The following is a 23,904-nucleotide window of genomic DNA, read 5'->3' as shown; positions in this document are numbered from 1 at the left end:
CTTCTTTTCTTTTAATTATTTCATACGATAATAAAACATAGCATTTAAATATAATTTCTTATTCGTTGAAAACTAATTGAATATAATTTTGATTCGATCTAGGTACGATCAATCGCAGTACGTTGAAATCAAAGGACAAGCAGAAAGTGGACAGGACCGTTTCCACGGAATCGTTATCGACGAAATCTCGGAGCGTGAGCTCGAAGCCAGAGCTCAGTAGGTCAACATCCGTACCACGTGATCCAAACAAGAGCGCGGGATGGTTTAAGATAAAGAGCAAAAAATCCCGGGCCTAAAGAAAAGGCCATTGATCAATGCTAGTCTTGAGTTTCATAATAAGTAATATTTTCGTAATCGTTAGCGGCTGAAAATTAACAAGTCGGATGATTATTCATCGCCAATTAAACGGCGTTGTGTGACAAACGACGGTCTTTTAATTTTTATATATTTTTTTTCTCTCTTTCTTTTTTTTTTTTGGCCTCTCTTTGTTCTATTATTTTATTTTATTTTATTTTATTCTACTTTATTTTATTTTATTTTAATTTTATTTTAATTTTATTTTAATTTTATTTGTTTTCACATATCTTTGTTTGTTCTTATCTCTCTTTTAATCTATTACCGTACAATGCGAGCGAGTGAGATAACACATTTAATCTAATTAACATTTTAAAATACATTACATTTGTACGAATCCGATTTCTTATGGGAAAAAAAACAAACATATAAACAAATAAATCTGAACAGCGAAAACTACGCTCGATACTTTTATATGCGTGCATTCGTATTACAAAATACACAATTATACGATCTAACCATTGTTTAAAAATCTTTATTTTCTTTGTTATTGCAAATCTCGTTGTAACTTTATATATGCTTTTTTCTTTTACAATAATTAAAAAAATATCTCTAAAAATTTGTTGTTCTAACGTAACAAAGATATATATATATGTATCGGTACTAACAAATAAAAACTCGGAGAATTTTGGCTTTGATCGTAGACGCAAGTATTCATATTTGATGAAAGATAGCCGAATGAATAATAAGATTCATAAGAACAAACTCATGCCACGCGGATCTTGAAATTGAAATTGATGAAAATATTTATGAACGATCGAATAAATTAACGTGTACGTTTAAAAAGCCTTCTCTCTACCAAATTTAGTCGTTTAAATTTGTTGCATAAGACGAGAATGCATCGGATTCAAACAAAACAAAAATTAAAAAAAAAGAAAATTCGAACAAACGTGGCACATATGTGTAAAAGATTCGTGCTCGTTCTTTCTCATCTCTTTCTCCGATTTAACTGTCAACGTGTTAATTAATTAAACGGTATATAACATACTATATACGCGTAACATAATTTATAAAAAAAAAAAAAAAGAACAGAATTTTACATTACCGTGAATGCGAGTGCCATTTACATTTGCATAGATCTTTTATATTTTAAATATAAATCAAAATATAATAAAAAAAAAAAAAAATACGATTTGCGATATGAAAAAAAAGAACACTTAAATACACGAATAACCAATCATTTCACGAGTCGCGTTGTAAAAAATATAAAAACCAACAAACACGTACTTGAAAAATAACGACGAGTAAACAAATTTCTTTTGTTCATAAACTAATGTAAACATTTCTTCAACCCTTTTTCATATTTTTTCTTTCTTCTCTCATGCTTCTTCATGTATATACTTGTAATATTAATCCTTATTGTTTACAATTGTTATACTTTAATCTCTAGATCTTTCCTATACGAACATCCATTTGTCACTAAATGATCACGATCATCATTAACGGCTATGATTTTCACTTGGGAAAATATAATAATTTGTTACACAAGAGAATCCCCTTTTCTTATATTACTTTGTCTCAACATTAATATGACAACAGAGTAAACGATAAGCATAGAACAATTTTCTGTTGTACTGTGATACACCGTTATGCTGTTAAAAGAGATCGATTAAGTTAGTGACAAAAATAGTCATCCGCACCATAAGTTTCATTTCTATTTGGTGCTAATTATATGTGTATGTACATATGAATCATTAAGGACTTGCATGTAAATATCATGGATATATGGATGGTCTGTATTGGTTTACTGATAAATTTGTATTGTCCATTAACATAGTTATTAGTCCTTTCACGCAACATGTGTAAGAAAAATAATATTAAATATGTACGGAGGCTTAGGACTCCGGTGACAAGTTATATTTTGTAACATGAATAACAATTTGAAATAAACGAACATAATTTCAAAGGATTTCAAAACGATATCATAAAAGAATAAGTGTTTTATCAATCACAACAGCATAATAATAATACATTATACGTATATACATATATATATATATATATATTTTCTAGCATGTTTCTCTCATATAAATTTGTTTATTACATAAATGTTTACTAACTAATAAGCTTTGCTCGTAAAAAGACAAAAAATCGAATCTAGTTTGTCATCTATCTGATATTGCTTCTACACCAATCGAAGTAATATTCTCTAAAACATATCTTGCATTCTTATATAGAAGAAAATTATTCTACCAAATACATTTTATCCCAACAACATAAAGTTGTTCCTGTTAATATCAATATCATTCCAATATATGTGTCTGAAACATGATATTGCAGAACTCATTAAATTCTTCAAAAAAAAAAAAAGATTAAATTAATAAATATTAAATTTCCTACTTTTCTCCGCTCTCTTCTCTCCTAAGATCCAACCAGTTACGGCAGTAATCACAAAGGTAAGAGAATTCGAAACAGGAACTGCCAATGATATATCAGCACCTTGCAAGGCGAAGTAATACAGTAAAGAACCGATTTGATTGAACAGGAATGGTGTCATATACTAATAAAGATTAAAATCAATTAAAATAAAATAGCTATCAGTACTGCGTATAGAACAGAAGAGAAAAAGAAAAACAGTAACCTTTGCGTTGGTAAAAAGAAAATAAACTTCCTTAAAAAATTGACCATAGCTGGAGTTTGCTTTTACATTTTCTAAACCGCTAGCACCTTTCTTTATCAATGGATTAGTTATACCCCATAAAAGTGCCACGAGGACAAGGTATATCATAGATTCTAAAAAATATATATGAAAATGTATATGGTACCAGTAGTGATGAAACTAATACAAATTCGATACAGTCAATGCTGCTATTTTAAAATAACCTATTGATTTTTTACCCATAAAAATACATTGTTGCATAGCTCCTATGCGCTAACTTATATCTATATAGTATTTTATGTCTATTATTTCTTTACATTTGTTGTTAGTTTAAAATTGTTTTTTATTTGTGTTAAAACATTTTACAAGAAGTATCATTTTAGACAGAGTTGATAATATATATATATATTTATATATTATTTAAAAATTATAATATGTATTGATACTTCCTATAGAATGCTTTGGTATTAAAGTGATTGAATATCATCGGTATAATTAATATCAATCCAATTAATAGTATTTTAAAAAATGACAAGTAGTACATTCTTACCTGAAATCATTCTTAAAATATAACCTATTACACAAATAATATAAATCACTACGATTTTTAGGTGTACTTACAAAACTATCACTTATATTTAATACAATTCTGAATTAACAGCTTATCTCTAAGATCTAAAGAATAAGAACGAACTGATCACATCTTTTTTTTTCCGTATTACGTAAAAAAACAATTATAATTAATATCGCCGTTCACCTATGCAAGACCTATTAATTATGTTTGTTATTCTGTATAGAATTCTTTTAGTGCTGCCATCTATCCCCGATTTCTATTGGACGCCATCACGCGCGCGTTTTCGAACAATTCAAAAATATATCTCAAATTATGTTCCCATTATTAAACTTTTTATAATGAATATTTTAATGAATTATGTGAAATTATAATCATAAATAAATAAATAATTATTGAAACATTATAATTTAGTCAAATATATTCAAATACAACACTATTTTCTATACATAAATATTTTTATAATGAAAATATCACATTCGGTGCAATTCATTTAGAAAAATTATGAATAAATTAAGTAATTATTTAATTTAAAAATAGAAACATTCAATTAACATTTTATTAAATACTCACATTTAAAGATTTTACCGACAAAACCGATCGATCAATCATAAACTTGTAGTGCACAGATGGAGCTGATAGTCGTTAAAATGAATGAAAGTTTTTCCCGACCCGTTAGCGAATCACCCCACTCATCTTCGCGCTGAAACACTTGTCGGTCTCTTACGATGATCAAGTACGTTAGCGAGGTGGCTCATCGGGTAGTGTGCCGTAGGAATCTTCGTAAGTAGCAACATCGTTTTTTTTCTCCTTTGCATTCGGATGGACGGAGTCCGTGTAAGCAGGTACATACATAACACGCGCCTACATTAACGAAATTTTCACTTTGACCATTCAAACCAATTTGCCGAAAGTTCATTTACTTAAATTAAGGCTTTTTTTTATTAATAATAGTATCAAATATCAAGTATCAAATATAATCAATCCAATAAAATAAATATTTCTTTCTTACGTTGTGTTCTATATGTAACAACTTTTCGTATTTCTTAATACGATTTATTTCAAATTAAATAAAGATAGTCCCACATATTGTTCGACAATATATTTTATTTATTACCACGTAAAACAATCTAAATAATTTTATATGGTTTTTATTCTCAATTATGATACAATAAGCGTATACAAAATTTAAAGATACTCTTATAGAAAAAGAAAAACAATCCGATAGGATGATCCGTAGACAAGCGGGAAATCCAAAAATGACAAAATAAGTAACCAAAAGAACCATCTAATAATTTCTTTGATATTTCTGATATTTTTCAGGTATCGTTAGGAGGAATTTAAATTTGTGCATATTGAGAAAGTGGATCTCTCGATATTACGTGTATTAATATCAATTGACGATTTAAAACAAACAAAAATAAGAAGGAAGACTTGAAGAAATGTGGAAAATGGATTCCCGAGAAGGGGCTATAGTTAGTCGCTTTCCACGACCGAATCTACGTGGGATGACAAGAGATAGAATCACGGCAGGTGGGTAGAAAGAATCGAGAGAGGTATTTGGAGCACAACAAGAGCATAAGCATGCTCCTTCTTCCTCCGCAAGAATCACGGGGTTTCCTTCCCCTTGTCTCCCCCTCTTCCCTTGCCTCGAACCTCTACACTACCCCCTCATTCGATCCGCACTAATGAAATTAGTGGTGATTAAGTCGGAGGGTCACCTACTTTACCGAGAGCAAGGTCGTAACAAACGTCCATTCACGACTAATAATAATAATAATAATGATAATCCGTTACATTGGATTTCCAGCTGATAGAAACCACTAGGTAGTTTAACATTTTCAACATGGTAATAGATCAATTAAATCATATGGAATGAATTCATATGATTTAATTGAATTTATCATTTAATGAAAGATTCAAAATTGTAATTATTCGCGTTTGGCAATATCGCGTTTAGAAAATTATTTATTACTATAAATCTCCTTCGTTTTTTTTTTTAACGATATTTTTTTGGATTGTATAAAATAATTTATTTTCTTTTTTTTACATTATACGTATAATTAGCTTTATGAAGTCAACGTGCCTCCCACGATTTGTTTACTTCAAACAAAACACGTAGATCTAATGGACACGTTTCTGAATGCATTATAAATACCACGTTCGAATGCATACATAAAACTTCGGATTAAATCTTACAATTTTTTTTATCTCATTCTACCAGTATATATATGTGTGTATTTAATTCGTGTGAGTATATCTGTTAGCATATATACACGATAGTAACGTATGTTAAGTATTAATTATTAAAAACTCGTGAGAATCGACTATCGACAGTATATTTGGATGAATCTCCTGTACGACGCATTACGGTATGCAACCGGATCGGGCATATTATAGCTTGTACGCGTGTTACGCAAGCGTATCGAGTGTATTATTAAGCGTTCTTATACAGACGAGAGAAACAAGCTGAAGCATTTTCGGCCAGACATTTGTTATATCATTTTTTATTAATCGATATAATATCATCTACTTATATATACGAGACATAATAATATGCAACTTATAAATAGCATTATGTTAGGCTCTATAAAAAGAGTAATTAACAAAAATTAATTAATATTTCAATTATTCTAAAATGTTATCTGAACTTTCTTTCCACGGGTACAAATGATCTGATACATGACGTAGAGATATCATTATGCACAAATTTGTCGAATGAATTTGAACATTATCGATCGATTATACAGAGTTAAATAAGAACGAGGTGATACCGGTTGCAATTTAAATTTCTCGGGACGTGTAAATGAGGCAATATCTAACATAGAACTTGTCGTATTCTTTAATATTAATTCGAACAAATATAAAAGTCGATCAACTTAATTAATTATTCGAGAACGAGGTGATACCAGCGGTGATTTGAATTGACCGCGCATGCGAATGACGGAAGTTGTTGATCGTTTAAAAAATGGCGGACAAGTTTGAAACAACCTATCGATGTTCTAATGAAACTAATAATCGTAAAGGAGATTGCGAGAGTGTAGCTAGCATGACGACGACGTCGACGACGATGGTGAGAGCGATCTGTGAAGAGAGAAGAAAGAGAGTAAAAGAGTTAGTTAGAGAGTAAGAGAGAAAGAGAGAGAGAGAGAGAGAGAAAGAAAGAGAGAGAAAGCAAAGGATCAAGAACAGGAGGGAGAGAGTTCACTCGCGAAACGAGACGGTGTATGGAATAGCAAGGAATGGAATGGTATGGCATGAAACGAAGGTAGTCAGTTCGCATTGAACTGCCGAATCGCACGCGTCGACATATTCCTATCGTCGTCCAAAAGGACGTCGCGACGTCCGCGTGTTACCCGTCCCTATATTAGAACGGGAATCCCCCGCTTAACATTTCTTGTTTTTTCTTTCTTTCTTTTTTATCGAGTCAACGTAATTGCTGAAAGGATTACCAGTGAAGAAAACAGGATACCTATGTACAGGTGCGATCGTTGATTTTTCTTTACCTCTTCCTCCACTTGTAGAATAAATAAATAAGAAGAAAAAAAAAAAAGAAATTTGTTATCATACATTCGCGAAGGTTGTACAATTATTTATACAAAATATTAAAATCGATATATCAATTATCTTAATGAAACTCCAACACAGTGTTAAAGTAATTAATATTATATTCAAATCATTGTTACATATATATATAAATTTGTTCAAAATTTTCGCGCGTCTTAATGGCGCCTTAGTTATCGGAAGAATGGCGGCGATCTTACGAATGGGTCGGTCCTTCGTTCGAACGATAAAAATCATATCGAGTTTGAACAAAAAAAATCATTGAGAAAAAGGGGCAAAGAAAAGAAAACAAAAAAAAGAGAATGTTGAAGAATTTTAAAAGAAGAATGAACGAAGAGGAACGATACGATATAGAAACCGGCAACGGTACGTGAGAGAGTTCGATGAACTTCGGTAGAACTCGCGAGTTTAACGCGTTATGGTCCGGTTCGATTGGCGCGAGAAAAGCTGCGGGAAAAGGTGAAATGCTTTTGGCGCGCGCTTACCTTCTTCTATGGCACACATATACATACATACATACATAAATACTTACGTATGTGGTACGTATATATAAGTATGTACACCTGTTGCCGATTTCGAGGGCGTTCGAGCGAATGCGATCACTGTCGAAGATAGAACGACCAGGATCGCGTGTGGGCCGGTTTCTGCTGTCGATCTTTCTGCCGGCCACGCGACAAGAAGCGTAGGTCGTAGGAAAAGGCCCCGTTGAAAGAGTCCATAGTCGGCCACACCCTATACCCAGATATAACTCATTTATTTCTAGACGAATCTATTTTTATTTTTTTCCTTCTATTCTTTATCAAAACAATTGTATGATCGTTAATTACAATAATTAAACGTGTAAACGTGATGCATTCTCAAATTTCTTTATTTCATTTTAACATTCTCAAAATTAATCATTTTTAATATTGCAATTCTAATGTACGAAATTTTGTTTGTAGTATCAATTATTCTTTAATCGTAACTTATATCAGGCTGATATTTTTTTTACAAATTATATATATAAGTTTCAGGCTTTCAATTATGCAATCTGAATAAGAAGGATTAGCATAAGAAGTTTAAAAAAAAGAAGAAAAAAAAACTAAAGCAATTAATCGTTAAAATACTCGACATAATTTATGTATCTCTCCAATTGATCAGATAATAATAATGTCTATAATATAGAAGCGGAGAGGGTCAATATAACATAATATGAGTGTGCACTATTTCTGACCGCTACTGCACTTACTATTACATACATATGTAGTCGGATCTACTGTAACCAATTTTATTTCGTTTCGATTCGGCTGACATCGTCGAGAGCCGCGCGAAATTCAAATATAAGAAGAAAATCTAGTGCAAATGAATCTTCGATCCTTCGATTGTCAAGAGCGTGTGATTATTTCATCGTGGAAAAAATTAAATAAACAACTTTCGTATATACTTGCATGTGGGAATATAAAAGTCATGATACATTCGCATACAGAGTTGGGATTATGCGTGAGAAAATCCGAACAACAATATTTATTGTATATAAACGAAGAAGATGCAGTTTTTCTTTTTTCCCATTAAATTTTCCTTTGCAACACTTTTTTCTCTTTTAAAAATATTTCATTAATCTCGTATATATATGATGAAAATATCTATTATTCGAAATAAAATAATGTAACATATTCGGATTATATATTTTGTTTCCTCATTCAAATAATAAAATGTGTCCAAGTTTGTGCTCTTTACTTACATATAACGTATGTAAGTATGTACGAAGCGTAGTTACGTACCGGGCGTGCATCTTTATTATTGGCCAAGAACCCGTATGCGCGGCAGCAGAAGGTTCGATGAACCTTCGCAGGTACACACGACGCGTGTACGACGCGTACGGACGCCGCCTTCCGATCGGTTGCCCCTTTCGCTTTAAGTATTAGACCTCGCGAAAATTGCTACTATGTTTTTCCCCTCCTCTTGAACGTGTCATCATATCCCGTCATATTACAGGATCGAGGGGATGAAATAGAGGACATCTTGAAGTCGAGCGCGTATTCGAATTTCAAATATTCGCGCGCGAAACCTTTCGCCGCGAAATTTCAATTCTCCTAGATACAAATTATTATGGGAACGTTTAACACGCGATAATTAATTTCTTTTCTTTTGTTAAACTATACCTATTATATTTATATATACGTTGTAGAGATATATTATTATTTATAGTATCTTTTACCGAAATAAAATACCCCATTTACGTTCCACTCTACTAACCGTTGACGTACAACTCGATGGTCGAATGCATTTCTATGTGTGTATAACATATGTTGCCCACACTACTCGCGTTTAAGCGCGTATATCTCAAGATATTTCCTTTCTTATCGCTAGGAACTTAATTCTTATCTTCGCAGTTCGAATCAGTCGGTGTTCACATATGTACGTTGTAATAGCGTATGTACGTTCAGAAAGTGTAGCGCGAAATCGGTGAAATTGTGCATTCATTATATTTAGAAATGTTTCGGCGAGATTGAATTTTCTAAAACCTCGCATACGTGAAATTAAACCGAGCTGTGTTTTCGCGATCTTTTATAATCGAGAATAATAAGTGAAATAAAAGCGATGTGTACAAAATTTTCGATAAAACGAATTTCAATCTTTGAAATATTTTTCAATTTCAAAAATGTACCAAAACAAACGACTTTGATCGTCGATGTAAACGTCTTTCGATAAGTGATTATATCGGGAACGACGAATAAGGTGCATATGTAAAATAAGTGAAATTAGAATTTCTAATCTTGTACTATTGTACACGATTCATGTGCGTTTGCCTCTATCTCACTCAACGACGTATCAAGGATTTATCGAAGGATCTTAAACTATATTAAAAGATATGTTCAAACAATTTTGGGAAGTTTTAGGTGGAAACACGGTAATATTTCTTTTTGTAATCCATGCACTTATTTATATATTGTAAACAAAATTCTTATATTATCAATGATAAACCCCATTATACCGATACCTATGAGATTATCGATAACAGTAACAAAAAAATATCGACTATCTTTACTTTTTTGTTTTATCTGTTCATTTGATTGTTATTCAAAATACATGCTCCCTTCTTTTGTTACGTTTCCCCTATCGTCGTCCTTCGTTTTCATAATTACGTTTGCACTCGACGCTTCCAACAGGCTCTCGTGCATTTTGTATTTCGCATAATCTCGGGTTAGAATCAATCGTGCGTGCTGAGAACATTAGCGTGTTCACGTTCATGCTCTTAACAAGATCGGGGATTTGCGTGTACGGAGAAATCAAAAGTTCTACACAAGAAAGAAATCTGAGAGCCGACATTTTTCATTAAACAACAAGAAGAATTGATCTAACCTTCGTTATCTTTTTATGTGTTTCCATTTTGTTTCTTTTCTTTTCTTTCATGTACAGTTTTATATTTATCAAATGTGACGTTTTTCAACTAGAATAAGAAAACATGTAAAAGAACGTTAATTGATCTCACACTTCTCCCTCCGCACAATCTCGTCATTAGAAAATCATCATGTTTCCAAAGGTATTTTTATCTTGAAACGATTAATCATTCCTTACAATGTGCGGAAATAATTACACAAGCTGATATCATCTATGACAAAGTTATACGTAATACGTCTAATGTGTAACGACGATTATTATCATTTTTATTTTACAAATGTGTATGTGTGTATATGTGTGTGGGTGAATTATTTTGTAGATCATATTATCGATTTATATAATTTCCCAATTTATAAAACGATTTTAACGAATATTTTTTTTTTATTTTATTACTTTTAATCTAAAACAATTCATTCGGCTAAATAAATTTGTTTTTTTAATCAATGTTAATATCTATTTCAGGCTCGAAGCGGAATGTCCGTGGGTTCGGGAGGGCGGGCTCCCATTAAACGTACAACCGGAACCACGACATCGACCATTAATAATTCGACCAAAAATAAGTAAGACTTATTTTTCTTTCAAATTTCTTTTAATTTTATTCTAAAAATGTATAAACAAATTATCAACAATTTTTACTTCAATCTAAAACAAAAGAATAATTGAATTTTCACGTTAGAATCTGTTTTATCGACCTATCTCGAAGTATTTAATTCTTAATCCTCTCAGATGGCGCTAGTATATCCTTAAAGTTTGAAACGATATTTTTTTTACGAACAAAGTGCATCATCGAAGATGCATTTAAATGCAACCAATAAGAGCTAAGCATTATTTTACGTAATGCTTTCTTATAGGTCAAAAAGTATAACTTTATTTGAAATTAAATTGAGTATAAAAATAACATATCTCTTATAACATATGCACATATATATGCATATATAAACATATATAAACACGTGAAACAAAAATATATCGATTATTAATGCAAATTTATTCTCATCGAATAATATATTTATTGAAATATATGAAATAGTAGAGAATTGAATCTAAAGGATAATTTAATTCGCATTAAATCGTGTTAAACGTTCTTACGTGCATAGAAACAGAAAAATTCAAGGTAAGCTCGTTACCGTAATCGTAATGGAGTAGCTCGTCCTGTCTGTCACGTGTCGGGAAACCGGTCGTGCCATTATTTTTCCGGAAATTCCGTTATCTACCTGCGAAGTGCATTGGTGCATCTGTCTATACCAAGAGGCCGTTAGACGTTTAAACGGTCAAGCTCGGGGTACGATCGATTGTGTTCCAATCGAGTATCGAGTATCGATTATCTTTCGCACTCGAGATAACTCGAAAATACAAGCTTCGATACTACATTCATATTCTAAGTTGGTAACATTATATTTATATATGTATATACTGCCGTTTTAACTAAATGATATATTATAACCATTTAACAGGTTTCACGCAAAGTAACATGTTGTTAGGAAATATTACATAGATAACAAACGTTAAATAAAACTAAACTTGTTGGTTGTTCCCATATACATATAAGATTACTATATTACTAGTTCTCGTTAGTGGAAAGATATATGCGATGAAGTGAGACAGAAAAAATTTCTTCGTCGCTTGTGCTCAAGATATTCTGCGCAGGCGGTTAAATATGAAGTTTAATTCTGCAATCATTGTTTTAACACCAAATAAAAATAAGATTCTAAACGTATAGAAAAAATAGCATTTTTAACACGTGGGATAGCATCTTCATTTTCTTTTACTAATAATAAAACTTGTCGCGCATGCTCGTAACTAATAAAGTTCTCTTCCAAGTAGAAAGAATGATAATATCATTTGAATCATGTCATTTCTAACCCTTTTTCTCGACCTTTATTACAATATAATAGTATTACACAATAATATAATATAGTATACACATATGCAGTTCTCCCTGATGTAGCAGTCGCCGAGCGAAACTTTCAAGCGGGGATATAGCTCAGTGGTAGAGCATTCGACTGCAGATCGAGAGGTCCCCGGTTCAAACCCGGGTGTCCCCTTGAATTTTTTTTTTTACTTTTTTTTCGTTACACGTCACGGTCCTATGCATTTTTGTTTAATATAATCGATAAGAATGAAAATGTAAACAGGTAAAATGTAATAACACGTGAACGGTGCATTTCACGACTTTCCTAAGATGATGACAGTGTATACCATATATGTATAAATATATATATCGAGTGATAAATTAAACTCGGTTACGAGAGACGGAGATAAGTAACGTCACGGCTTACGACACGATTACGTTCACCAACAAGCGTCAGACAAGGACGAACGAGCTGAGAAACAGGGGGCCACGAGTCATAATTGTTATAATTAAATCGTTAGAACTGAGAAGAGTTGACAGTGTTCTCTCGTAAAAACCAATTCTCTCGGAGACTTCAACGACATGCTGACGATGATAATAGGCGTAATAAAATATGAAAGAGGAATATTTCGAATGCGGACTTGATATTACATAAGAATTAAATTTAACGACCCTATGAAAATAATTATTATTTTACAAGCAGATTATAATAATTATTATTTATGTCGATACTTTTTTTCACCACTGTACATATTGTGTTCACGTTTACGCAAATAAGAATTATTGCATTTAATTACGATAAACGCGCGTAATTACTTTTTATAAAACTAAAACAAGCGTAAATTCGCGAAAAAAGAAAATGTGTTGCCGATGATAGATTTTGAAAAGTAGAACACCCTTCAACGTGTCAAAGAAATAAATAAAAAATAAAAATAAAAATAAAAAAAGGAAATAAAAATGATAGGCGAAGAGAGGAAGGGAGAGGAGACGAGGTCATTGACCAGCGGTCAGCGATCGAACTGACCTCATCAACTCGTCGTTCCTCAACATATACTAAACTAGTGGTCGATACGCTAAACTCGTCGAATCGAGTCTCTTTCTCTCTCTTTCCTTCTCATTCTCTTTTCTATACTCTCTCTTATTCTACCTTTTCTTTTACTTGACGAAAGCGTGTTAGACTTGAAGGATCGTTCCTCTCCAAACGAGTCTTTTATTATCACCTAGTTAAACGTTGGATCACACGGAAATTGAATCTTGTTAGTGGACTTTGTATTAATTATTAATGTCAAAGACAAATGCATTTTTCTTTTATCTATTTCATATCTAAATCAAACCGATGATAATCATTGGTTCAAAGTATAGATAAATCGATATTTTATAATGAGTTTTTCTTTTCGTACTAGTACCACACTTTAAATACCATATATGGATGATGTGATATTTTATGAAAATTATGTAAAATAGAATAAGACAATAAACAAATGTTGAGTCAATATTAAAATACTTATTGTGACGCGAGACAAATCGATTCAGGTTCAACGAACTTTTTAATTTTAATCTCGTACGATTACTTTATTTTTACTTTCTTTTTTCAAATTTTCTAAAAGATAAAGGATACGTGCAAAGTTCATAAGTCATTTCAAAATGAATCATTTTTCGTAAATTTATTTTATTTTTCAGATAGAGTTAAACTACAAACCTATGAAATTTCAACACAAATAATTGATTTTAACAAGTCATCTAAAAACTTTTAGCTCACCCTGTACATTGTAATTAACTTACCTTTGTAAGACCTAGTTTTGTTATCTATACGATTAGTAGAATTGTTCTAACATTTTAAGTACATACACGGTGTACAACGATATTCTAAATTTATTATGATTTGAAACACTCTATTGCAACTCAGCTTATCGATTGACGGTAGCTGTAACAAGTTCGTAGAACCAAATAGACATTTTGAAAGATTTGATAAAGTTCGAAAATTTATGGATCCCATTCGAAATAGAACGGTTCCAAAGAAACAAGATTTATGATCCAGTTATGTAATCGTAATTTACCGTGTCGACGTTTCAACGGCTTCATTATTTGCCGTACATTAATTTTTCAATACATCCACTACTTTTACTATTACGTAACTCATATATAAAACAAATAGACACTTGCACGCATAAATTAATTTCGATTGATTCGTTCCACGCGTTTATATTATTTTTAAAAAAGTACATTTGAAGGGGAGATGATGTAACACTTCGATTTATATAAAAATTTATTTATTCTAACGAAAACAATAGTTTAGGGAATGCAGTATCGCAACTTTTCTGAGGAAATGCCTTACCCAAAGATTGGCTCGATAAACATATTATAATAAAATTAGTTTCTTTCCGTGAAACAGCAGATGCTAAAAACACAAAGCATCTTTTATTGTTCACAGGAGAACGCGTTAAATCATGCACCTACGTCCTACACGTCTTGCAATCTTACATAATCGTTCGTTAGACGAACGCGTAACAGCATGTTGCGTAGGATAACCCCATCGCACGTTTGTTCCACTTCCTTTCGATGAATGAGATCCTTCTTAAAGATTCCGTTTTACGCAGAAAATGAAAATGAGAGTTTGTATTACCGTTTTAAACACTTTTGCGAAATATAATCGACAATTAAAAAAAAAAAAAATCAAACCACAGTAAGAAAATGACCTTTCCTTCCTACATATTTTAAACATATCTACATATTTTATTATATAATATATATGCTATTCATATATTAAATCTTTTTAAACTAACTTTGTTTAAGACTGTGAAAAAATTCCCTGTAGTATTACAATCTGAAAAAAAGAATTAGCCTGAAATATTTCAAAAAAAAAAAAAGATATTCACTAACAAAATAAAATATATCATTTGAAAAATATATATACGATTTCTCTAACATCGAATAGAAATTTTGAAATCCGTCGACAATCCGTCCTGTCCATTTGATTTATTTTGTTTATTGAGACATAATTCGAAAGAACAAAAATAAAGTAACATTGAAAAATAACAATCTGTTAACCGATTAAAATGTTTTGACAGATCTAATGAAAAATATGCGTATAGAAATAAATGTAAAAGTTAAACATGAATTTTCTACACACATATATATATATATAGAAAGATACGTTTTCTTGCGTGTGGGTTTTAACAAGGCTGGCGTTCATCTCGGCGCGTCGGTTGGCGTTCCACTTTCGCACGAAAAGAAGTAAATAAAGAAAAACAAAATAAAACTAAAATAAAAAAATAAAAATGTATATAAAGAAGAGGGATGGGAAGGGAAGGGTAGGGGGTGAATGAGAGAAAGAGAGAAAAAGAGAATAGCACGAGAGTTTAAGATTCTATTCTGAATTTCAGGTCGAAGCTCGAGCCAAGGCCGCCGCCGTCTGGAGTTGGAAAAAAAAGAACGGACGCGGTGTCGTTGCTTTTCAGCGCGAAAAGGCCGCCTGGGAGAAAAGTCGAACGAACACCGACTAAAACAACGACAACTCCAACGACAACGACGAGGACGACGACGAAGACTCCTCAAAAGTCGCCGAGGACGAAATCGGTTGAACTGTTAAAGTGAGTTTCCCCCTTTTTCTCGCTCGACAAAAAAGAAAACAAAACAAAAACTAAATAATTTCGATCGAATTTAAAAAAGAAATGACTTACATTATTTATTATTTATTCAATAATAATTATTCGATGATGTATATGGAACAGAACGTATTGAGAAAGTAATTGATAAATTTGACGCCATTCATTTGAAAATTTAGAAATATCTTGTTACACCCTTTGAACTCGATTTATATACTTCCAATGTTCTTGCTTTTCTACATGTATATTTCTATACACGTGTAAAACGATTAAATATTTATTAATTTTATTTTATAAAATTATGCACAACACGAACGATTAATGAATTATTTTTGTCATCTCCGATATGACGTACTAATGTTCAAAAAAGGTTCAAATTAATTTAAATTATTATTCCATATTAATATAAATGTAATATTATATATATTTACATTTATATAGTTTATAATACGTTTATTAAATATATAGAAATATTAATATAACGTATTAATACAGAATTTTTGGTATTAGTATTACAAATTTGCACGTAATACATAAACATATGATATATTTATTCGATATGGACGATATTACTTGGTGTCTTGCTCGAAAAGAAAAGATAAGGGGAAAAAAGAAAAAAAGAGTTAGAAAGAGAGGACGAGGCAAAAAGAAAAACTAGAAAAGGTTGGGTGTATGGGTGCTCGCGCGCGCGCGCGCGTGTACTCGTACTTGTACTCGTTCAAGTATGTTCATCGGCGCTTTGCGTGAGTTCAATGACCTCGTACTCGCATGCTGACTCCTTTCCCCACGATTTCTCGATGGCACACAGTGTATATAAACGGTATTAAGCGTATATATCCCCGACCGTCTCCTCCTGCAAGACGCAGCTCGAACCAACCGATGCTCTGGTACCCTTTTCTCCGCTGACTACTTTTGCGAACACTGTTCGATAGGAGATCGATAAAAAGATCTATATCCATATCCTATCTACGATCTTTAAGATTTATTTTTTTTATATTTTTTATTTTTCAACCAATCTTGTACTTAACTTCCTTGTATCTGTCTTCGTCAAATATTCTTATACTTTGAGTAATACTAAAATAATAGTCAAATAGTAAGACCAGTAGATAGACGTTTTCTCAAATGTACATAAATGATTTTACAAACTAATTATAATATGTTTAAAATTACAAGTTTATAGGGTTTACAAAATTAGAGTAACATTCAATTTTTATTATTTATATTTTTTATTTGGGTCTCGCAATGAGATCATCGTCGTTAAATCATACTCGAAAAGTCAGTCAAGTTCAATGTTAGCATCGAAATATTTTCATACGAGTAACGAAGATACAAAGCAACAAACACAGAAATACGTATCTTTGAAAGTTAGTAAAGATGCATCGTTTGAGTCCAGTCACTCGGGGGCGAGAAAAAGTAGCAATGATGATAACTGAAGTAACAGAGGGATGAAAGAAGCTGTCTGTCTGTTGCTCGAGACACGAACAGGTTTCGATCTCGTAGTCTCTTTTTCTTTCTCTTTCTTTCTTTCTTTTACTGCATTCGTGGAACAAGAACTCCCTAACAGAATCAAAGCCGTTCATCGTATTTCGAAGGTCTATGTATACAATGTATGTACATACATACATACATATATTTACGTACATATATACGTACATGTATGCAGTATATAAAGATATAAGAATGGTAGAATTTCGCGATTTCTTGGGAGAAAACGAGCACACGATGAAAGCAGCAAACGGCTGCGGAGGCTGTAAATATCTTTCGACGACGTTCGTAAGAGCCTACCGAAGAAGAAAAAAATAAAAAAAAAAGGATGAAAAGAAAAAAAAAAGAGTCAAGCGTCTGATGAAATCCTAAGGAATCGCATTCCACAAGCATCCCACACCTATTCTAGTAAATTCACCAGAGACGCCGATAGAATATTTCTAAACGTTCATTTCTGCGTGCTTGTTTCTCGAGTCGATTACGAAAGTACATGCGCGTGTATTTACTTTGTATGCATTTCTCTAACTGTATAGAAAATTAATCATTATTTTTGCATTTTTTTAATTGATACCAAGAAAGACGATCAAGTCAATTTCTATCGTAATTCTTATTAAATAAACTAATTGATGATAAAAGAAGTTGAATAGAAAAATGTGTGAAAATAAATAGAAAATAAATAAATGTTGTGGGTAAAATGAACGAAATCACGCATCAATTTAATACGAAATAATAGCTAATTTGTGATCATTGGTTAATCGTCGTCCCATTGGTCCAATAACCGTCCACTTCTTCTCTCATTACTCTGTTAAATCTAATCCTTTTATTCAGTTTGCACAAGGAAATAAAAGGAGGGAGTACGCGAAGTCGACCATGACGTTTCTTAAACACAACAGAGAGTAGAGTTTTAAGTGGCCACCATACTCTCAAGAGACCGACGACCCACTCTAACAATGAGAGTGCCACTTGGACGATGCGAACGACCTACATACCCAGTGAATCAAAAGTCAATGAGCGAGCACTGTATTCTAAACCGGTAGACCTCTCATTTTCCTAATGGGGTAAAAAAATAAAATTCACAAGGTAGAAAACAACCAGTAACGATAACGATAACTATCATGCATATATTATGTGCCTAATTTTCCATTTACATATATACAGACGTCTCATCTTCCTATAACGGAAAAATATACATAATTAATAATGAAATATTACTATAAATCACACACACACACACATACATCTGTTACTCGCTAAATTTCTTATTTATATTTTATTTGATTAACATTTTTCTACAAGTATAACATATCATTATTCAACAAGTGAATAATCGAATTATAATTTATTATATACGTTCTGTTCCATTAAGACGATATATCTCTTACGATAATATTTTTCTTGTCTATTAAGAAAATTGAAATAGGAAAAAAAATCGATAATTTAACAAACACACATTTTATCCTGTCCACTCGTCTCTTCTTTTTATTATTTTTCTTGCGTTTCGCAATGTGGAGACAACATTTCTGACTTACTATGTTCTCTTTCTCTCTGCGCTTCCTTATTTCAACACTACTTTAAAGTTAATAGAGCGTCAACGGAGAAACCAACGTTCGTCATGGTTAAATGCTCGTCAACTAACGTTGAACTCTCCCGCACGCTGACAAAGTTCTCTAATTGTAAGAGGAAAGGTTCTCAAAGAAGAAAAAGGGCAAGGGCAATTGACTTCTCTTGTCGAGAGGAAAGAAACGAGTCACTCCCCTACCCCCAAATAAAACAGAAAGAGAAATAGAGAACACACACACACACACAGAGAGAGAAAGAGAAAAAGGAAGAAGCTTCGTCGAATTTGATCTTCGTGTTATCGCTTGTCATTTCTCTTGGAAGTTCAACTTGAATTATCAACGAAAAATGAAACGTTGAAGTATTTTATATCCTCCCGACTGTTGTTTATGTGAAACGTGACCGCTCTTGAAATACAGCTCCTTCATTTTACGACGATAAAGATTCTCTTTCGAGTTTTCTTTTTCACTTGAGATACGTAATTTCTAAAAATATTTTTTTTTTTAAGTTGAATCATTAGATTTCTTACCAATATATATACGAGAGAAAAAGAAACAAAGATATACGATAATTTCATATAATCGATTTCATAAAAAAATATATTATCATTGTCGGATCTGTTTTGTTATCTGTTCACCAATTAAGTTGTGACTTGCTTAATGTTTAATATTTTTAATTGAAAATTGCGTAGTCAGAGTAATTTATAGAAGAACGAAAAGGTTTCGCAAGTAGGACCGACAGCTCGGCTATTTTCCTACCGACAAAAAAGAAAAAGAAAAAAGAATGATAAAAAAGAACTTAAATAAGAAGAAGAAGAAGAAGAAGAAGAGGAGGACAATTTAATGTTTACACACGTGCTACCTACAAACGCCTATTTATATCCACCAACTAAGTTTCTAAGCATACTTATATTCCTTCCTTGCTAAATATCATTTGCAAAGTAAACATGGGCCCATTATGTTCGTTCCTCGGTTTTCTTTGAAATATCTGCCACACTTGTGTTAGATTCTAAAGTGAATCGAAAAGTGTATATCATAAAAATGATTCCAAATTTAAAATGCGAATTTTGGTAGCAACAACGCTTACTTTTTCGCTCGAGATATTCCTTATCAGTAATACGAGTTGCCTTTTTTATTGACGAAATTACGTCATTGATACAATTTGAAACGTTTCTATACGATCGCGATAAAAAAATATCCGTTTACTTTTTCTATTCCATTTTTTTTTCTTTTCTTTTCTTTTCTTTTCTTTTCTTTTCTTTTCTTTTCTTTTCTTTCGAGGTTTCGATAAGGTTTTATCCCTTATTGTAAAATGGAACACTGCGGAGAAAAACGATGAAATGATTTTTATCCCTATGGGGGAAAATCCTCCTTTTAGTTTCACGTGAAATCTTATTTAAAAATAAACTTGCAAAAATATACACATGCAATAGGTGTGCATTGATATCTAATATTTTATTCGAATGATTTATGATTCATATCGAATTATCTCATTCTTTTTTTTTTTTCATTCTTATTATATAGAGGAAAAATATATACATAAACCAAAGTTAGAAAATATTTTTCAAGGAATATAAGGATTGAGAAAACAGAGAACATTATTTTCTTTCTCTTACCACACACATCTGAAAGTAATCAAAAAGATCTTCTGATGTTTTCATTATGTCTCACTATGTATATCCGAACTCCGTATTCGTGTGTAAAATCTCGTCCGTAAAATCAATCCGATTATAGTCACGTTTTATTAGATTTTGTTTTTATTTTTAATAAAAAAAAAAAAAAAAGAAGAAAGAAAATATATCAACAAAAATTGAATGTAAAATAATTCTGTCATTTTCTTTCTCTCTTTCTCTCTTATTCTCGGCTTAATAAATCTAAACAAAGAAATGTGATTAGCAAGGTTTCGTTTTAAAATGTACCACCTGCATCGTACAATCGGTCACGAAGATATTTGTATGACGCACGGCACGTTGACTATCAATGAAGATATAAATAATAATGATTATTGTATCAACGCAACGATTCAACTGAAGAAGGATGATAAGAGAATCGTCAATAGGGATCTCTGAATCAGAGAATTCGATAAAGAATTTCCTTGAATACTTTCTTTTTTTAGCATCATCGACTTATCAACTCTCAACCCTCCCCGACCCCGTTCGCAATAGTACAATATTGTCATTATAGTTTAAATAATTTCATTTTTCGTTGTTGTCAACGACGAAGTGTATCGCACGCGTAAAAAATAAATTAAAATAAAAAAAAAAAAAAAAAAAAAAAGGAGTCTGTTCGACGTAAGAGGAAAGTTGACACCATTCGCATCGAGATCGTTTCGTAGCGAATCTTGCGAATGGACGACTCGCTTTTATGCACGTCTAACGTTGACACATTTTTTTGCGGTGTCGAATAGACTCACCACACGACTGATATACCATATACGTGTTTGCATGCGCATAATACCTATACTCAATATATATATATATGTACATACATACTTTGTCGTTGATATATGGTATAATACGTAGAGATATATAATCCTATATGGATTTATTGTTTATCTATACACGTACTACGTATCTTCGATGACGAGTAGCAACAGGACGACGATAATAATGGCGGGCCTTGCTTGCATTCGCCATCGTTGAGAGTGTCGTATTTCCGGCGAGTTCGACAGAAAAACCTCATAAGACAGCTTTACCAGTTCTACGACTCTGGAGACAGGTTTGGCGTTTGCACGTGCAATTTCTACCTGCGTTTCTACGTGACCGTAGAAAGAGAAAGAGAGAAAGAGACAGACAGACAGACAGACAGACTAATAGAAAGAAAGAAAAAAGAGAAAGAGAGTTCGCCGTAAATACAATATCCTGTATTCACAATATAACACATACTAACACATGGAATATAGTAGATCTTTCCTCCAAGGGTTAAGTTTAAATGAGAGTAAAGCCAGAGTTAGTTTAGTATATATGTATAGATTGTGGTGGTATCTTTGTTTTTTGAAAAATATTTTAACGTGAATCCATCGAGAGTTTAAAACCGTACCAGAAGAGAAGCAAAGTTAATTCAGTTCTGAAACTCATTTCGCATCGTCATCGTGTTCGTTCGAAAGCCAACGCATCTTGAAGTTCTTTTCGGGACAGCATTGCCGTTCCGTTCATACATATATACATATATATATACATATATAGATAGCATGTATATGCCATATGTCGACCGTATGAGAAAACTGGTCGACGGTAAGACGTCTGCGGATTCCGTGGCCTCCTTTAAGCTGCTGTTTCTGCTTCCCTTTCCCTTCGTTCCGGAACACCAAACCATCCTCACGTACAATTTATATACTTGTGTATATATATATATATATATATACACATGTAAGTATATACGTACCCGTTCCCAACGCGAATCATCTTTACCCCACCAATTCGAGCCAATTAACTCCCACCCTTGAAAATCAAGAGGATTGTATCGACATCGATCGTGCGATCGTCCGAGTCAAAGAATTGGGTACTCGGTATCGAGTTTAAAACATAATTTAGATCATTTGTGAATAAATTTAATAAATAATTATGACTCTACCAGAAAAAGCTTTAGCATTTATATTATTAATACGTTCAAACGTATAATCTATACTTACTAATTTCAATGGAGTAATCAGAGAAGAATATAGTTTAATTAGTAAATTAATAGAAACGATCATCCGATTTTCGAGATAAGAATAATCAATCCACGTTTCTCAAAGAATTAAGCAACAGCAACGTGTACACGAACTCGAATTAAAAAGTAGGTGACAACGACAAGGCTACGAAGCGCGAATAATTTAACTGGCGCAGTATTTTTGTCGAACGAATAAAATCATTTTATCGGAGAAAGATCTAAAGGACACAGGAGCACGGTCTCTCGTAATAAAAACCAGAATCCGACACGACACGATACGACACGATACGACACGATACGACACGATTCGACTCGACTCAACTTGTTTTCAGTTTCTTCACGAAGAATGCATTTCCCACAAAAGGCAATTCCGAACGCTTTCCAATCAAATCAAATCCGGTGTACCTACAGATCAAAACAGCGTTATCCCTCGAGAAAGATTTTTCCTTATCTCGGCATCTTGCATCATTTCATTTTCCCAGCTAATACAAAAAGATAAAGATTATTCGAAATAATCGAGATGACCATAGAAAAAAATACACAGAGATCGTTGACATTTCTTCCTGAACGAATCGTTATCAAGTCAAAGAAGAAGAAGAAGAAGAAGAAGAAAAAGACGAGGAGGAGGAGGAGGAGGAAGAAATAATAAAAAATCAAAAAATACAGAAAGAAAGGAGAGAGAGAGAGAGAGAGAGAGATCCCTTTCGTGCGATAGGCAAGAAGAGAGTACCGAGCCCATTTTTCAAGTCCGTGGCCCTTCGGCCCCGCTCGGGTCCGTAGAAACGAGCCCGCTCTGATGGTATATAACACTGGGTAGGGGTAAAGAAACCAAATGGTGGGGGCAGGGCCGCTGAGTTGCGCTCAGTGCCCGATGCACCGTCGATCGGTGTGTGTCTGTTCAAATCTTTATCGTACATTTTTTTCCTTATTCTCTCTTGCATCGTGATTCTTTTTTTCTTTTCTTATTCTCTTTACGAGATAAAATCAGTAGCAGATAAAATACGGATAACAAAATTTATAAAGAGAGAAAGAGAAAGAAACTTTATCAATTATAGTTTTTTCTTTTTTGTTCCAATCATCCTAATTTTCATACGAAGAGATTCTCACCTAACGAAAGAATGAATTTGTTTTGCGCGTTAAATTAGATATACATAGATAGAAAGAAAGGTGCGCGAGAATGCGTTTGCATTCACTTGGAACTATCGCGGAGACGTTCGGCGGATCGCGAGGCTGTTGTTACGACGCGTGCAACAAGTGGTACTCGTTGTCTGTGACGACAGGGCGAT

The 23,904-nt window shown here is 32.7% G+C and overlaps 3 protein-coding genes and 1 non-coding gene across 8 annotated transcripts in view; 3 read left to right on the top strand and 1 right to left on the bottom strand.

The window, feature by feature from the left end:
- Nucleotides 1–317, top strand: part of LOC106783827 — a 94,305-nt gene extending 93,988 nt beyond the window's left edge. The window contains exon 7 of the mRNA XM_014742727.1: nucleotides 103–317. Within this exon, the coding sequence (XP_014598213.1) occupies nucleotides 103–296 (194 nt within the window). The 3' untranslated portion in view covers nucleotides 297–317. The remainder of the gene's footprint in view (nucleotides 1–102) is intronic.
- Nucleotides 318–2,279: 1,962 nt separating this feature from the next.
- LOC106783828 (transmembrane protein 234 homolog) lies at nucleotides 2,280–3,766 on the bottom strand. 2 transcript variants are annotated; one of them, XM_014742728.1, is made up of 4 exons: nucleotides 3,504–3,766; nucleotides 2,936–3,087; nucleotides 2,695–2,854; nucleotides 2,280–2,615 (listed from the first exon to the last, which is right to left on the bottom strand). In XM_014742728.1, the coding sequence occupies exons 1-4, from the start codon at nucleotides 3,511–3,513 to the stop codon at nucleotides 2,539–2,541; spliced, it is 399 nt and encodes a 132-aa protein (XP_014598214.1). In that variant the 5' UTR covers nucleotides 3,514–3,766; the 3' UTR covers nucleotides 2,280–2,538. The 2 variants fall into 2 exon arrangements, with proteins under 2 accessions (XP_014598214.1, XP_014598215.1); XM_014742729.1 differs by having other exon boundaries at nucleotides 3,575–3,741.
- A 439-nt stretch (nucleotides 3,767–4,205) lies between these two features.
- The window catches only part of LOC106783833 (cytospin-A-like), a 30,331-nt gene continuing 10,632 nt past the window's right edge, over nucleotides 4,206–23,904 (top strand). For 2 of the 4 annotated variants that reach the window (XR_001381359.1, XM_014742737.1), the window contains exons 1-4: nucleotides 4,263–4,369; nucleotides 4,848–5,057; nucleotides 10,932–11,029; nucleotides 15,705–15,911. Coding sequence is in view for 3 of the 4 variants with exons in the window: in XM_014742737.1 (XP_014598223.1) it covers nucleotides 10,944–11,029; nucleotides 15,705–15,911 (293 nt within the window). In the remaining variant the exon portion in view is untranslated. Of the gene's footprint in view, nucleotides 4,370–4,847; nucleotides 5,058–10,931; nucleotides 11,030–15,704; nucleotides 15,912–23,904 lie in introns of all 4 variants that reach the window. The other 2 variants (XM_014742738.1, XM_014742740.1) reach the window with 2 other exon arrangements.
- Trnac-gca lies at nucleotides 12,443–12,514 on the top strand. The gene has a single exon. It is a non-coding gene; the product is annotated as a tRNA-Cys (tRNA).

The sequence above is a fragment of the Polistes canadensis genome, unplaced genomic scaffold, assembly GCF_001313835.1.
Source record: "Polistes canadensis isolate GaletaPanama2010 unplaced genomic scaffold, ASM131383v1 scaffold_26, whole genome shotgun sequence".
Classification (NCBI taxonomy): Eukaryota; Metazoa; Arthropoda; class Insecta; order Hymenoptera; family Vespidae; genus Polistes; species Polistes canadensis.
This window is presented reverse-complemented; position numbering and strand designations above follow the sequence as displayed.

Bases quoted from the DNA above. Each gene is read 5' to 3' on its own strand.
- LOC106783828 (XM_014742728.1), bottom strand. The intron at 2,855-2,935 runs GTTACTGTTTTT...AATCTTTATTAG, and splicing joins TTCTTTTTACCAACGCAAAG to TATATGACACCATTCCTGTT. The intron at 2,616-2,694 runs GTAGGAAATTTA...ATCATGTTTCAG, and splicing joins AGAGAAGAGAGCGGAGAAAA to ACACATATATTGGAATGATA.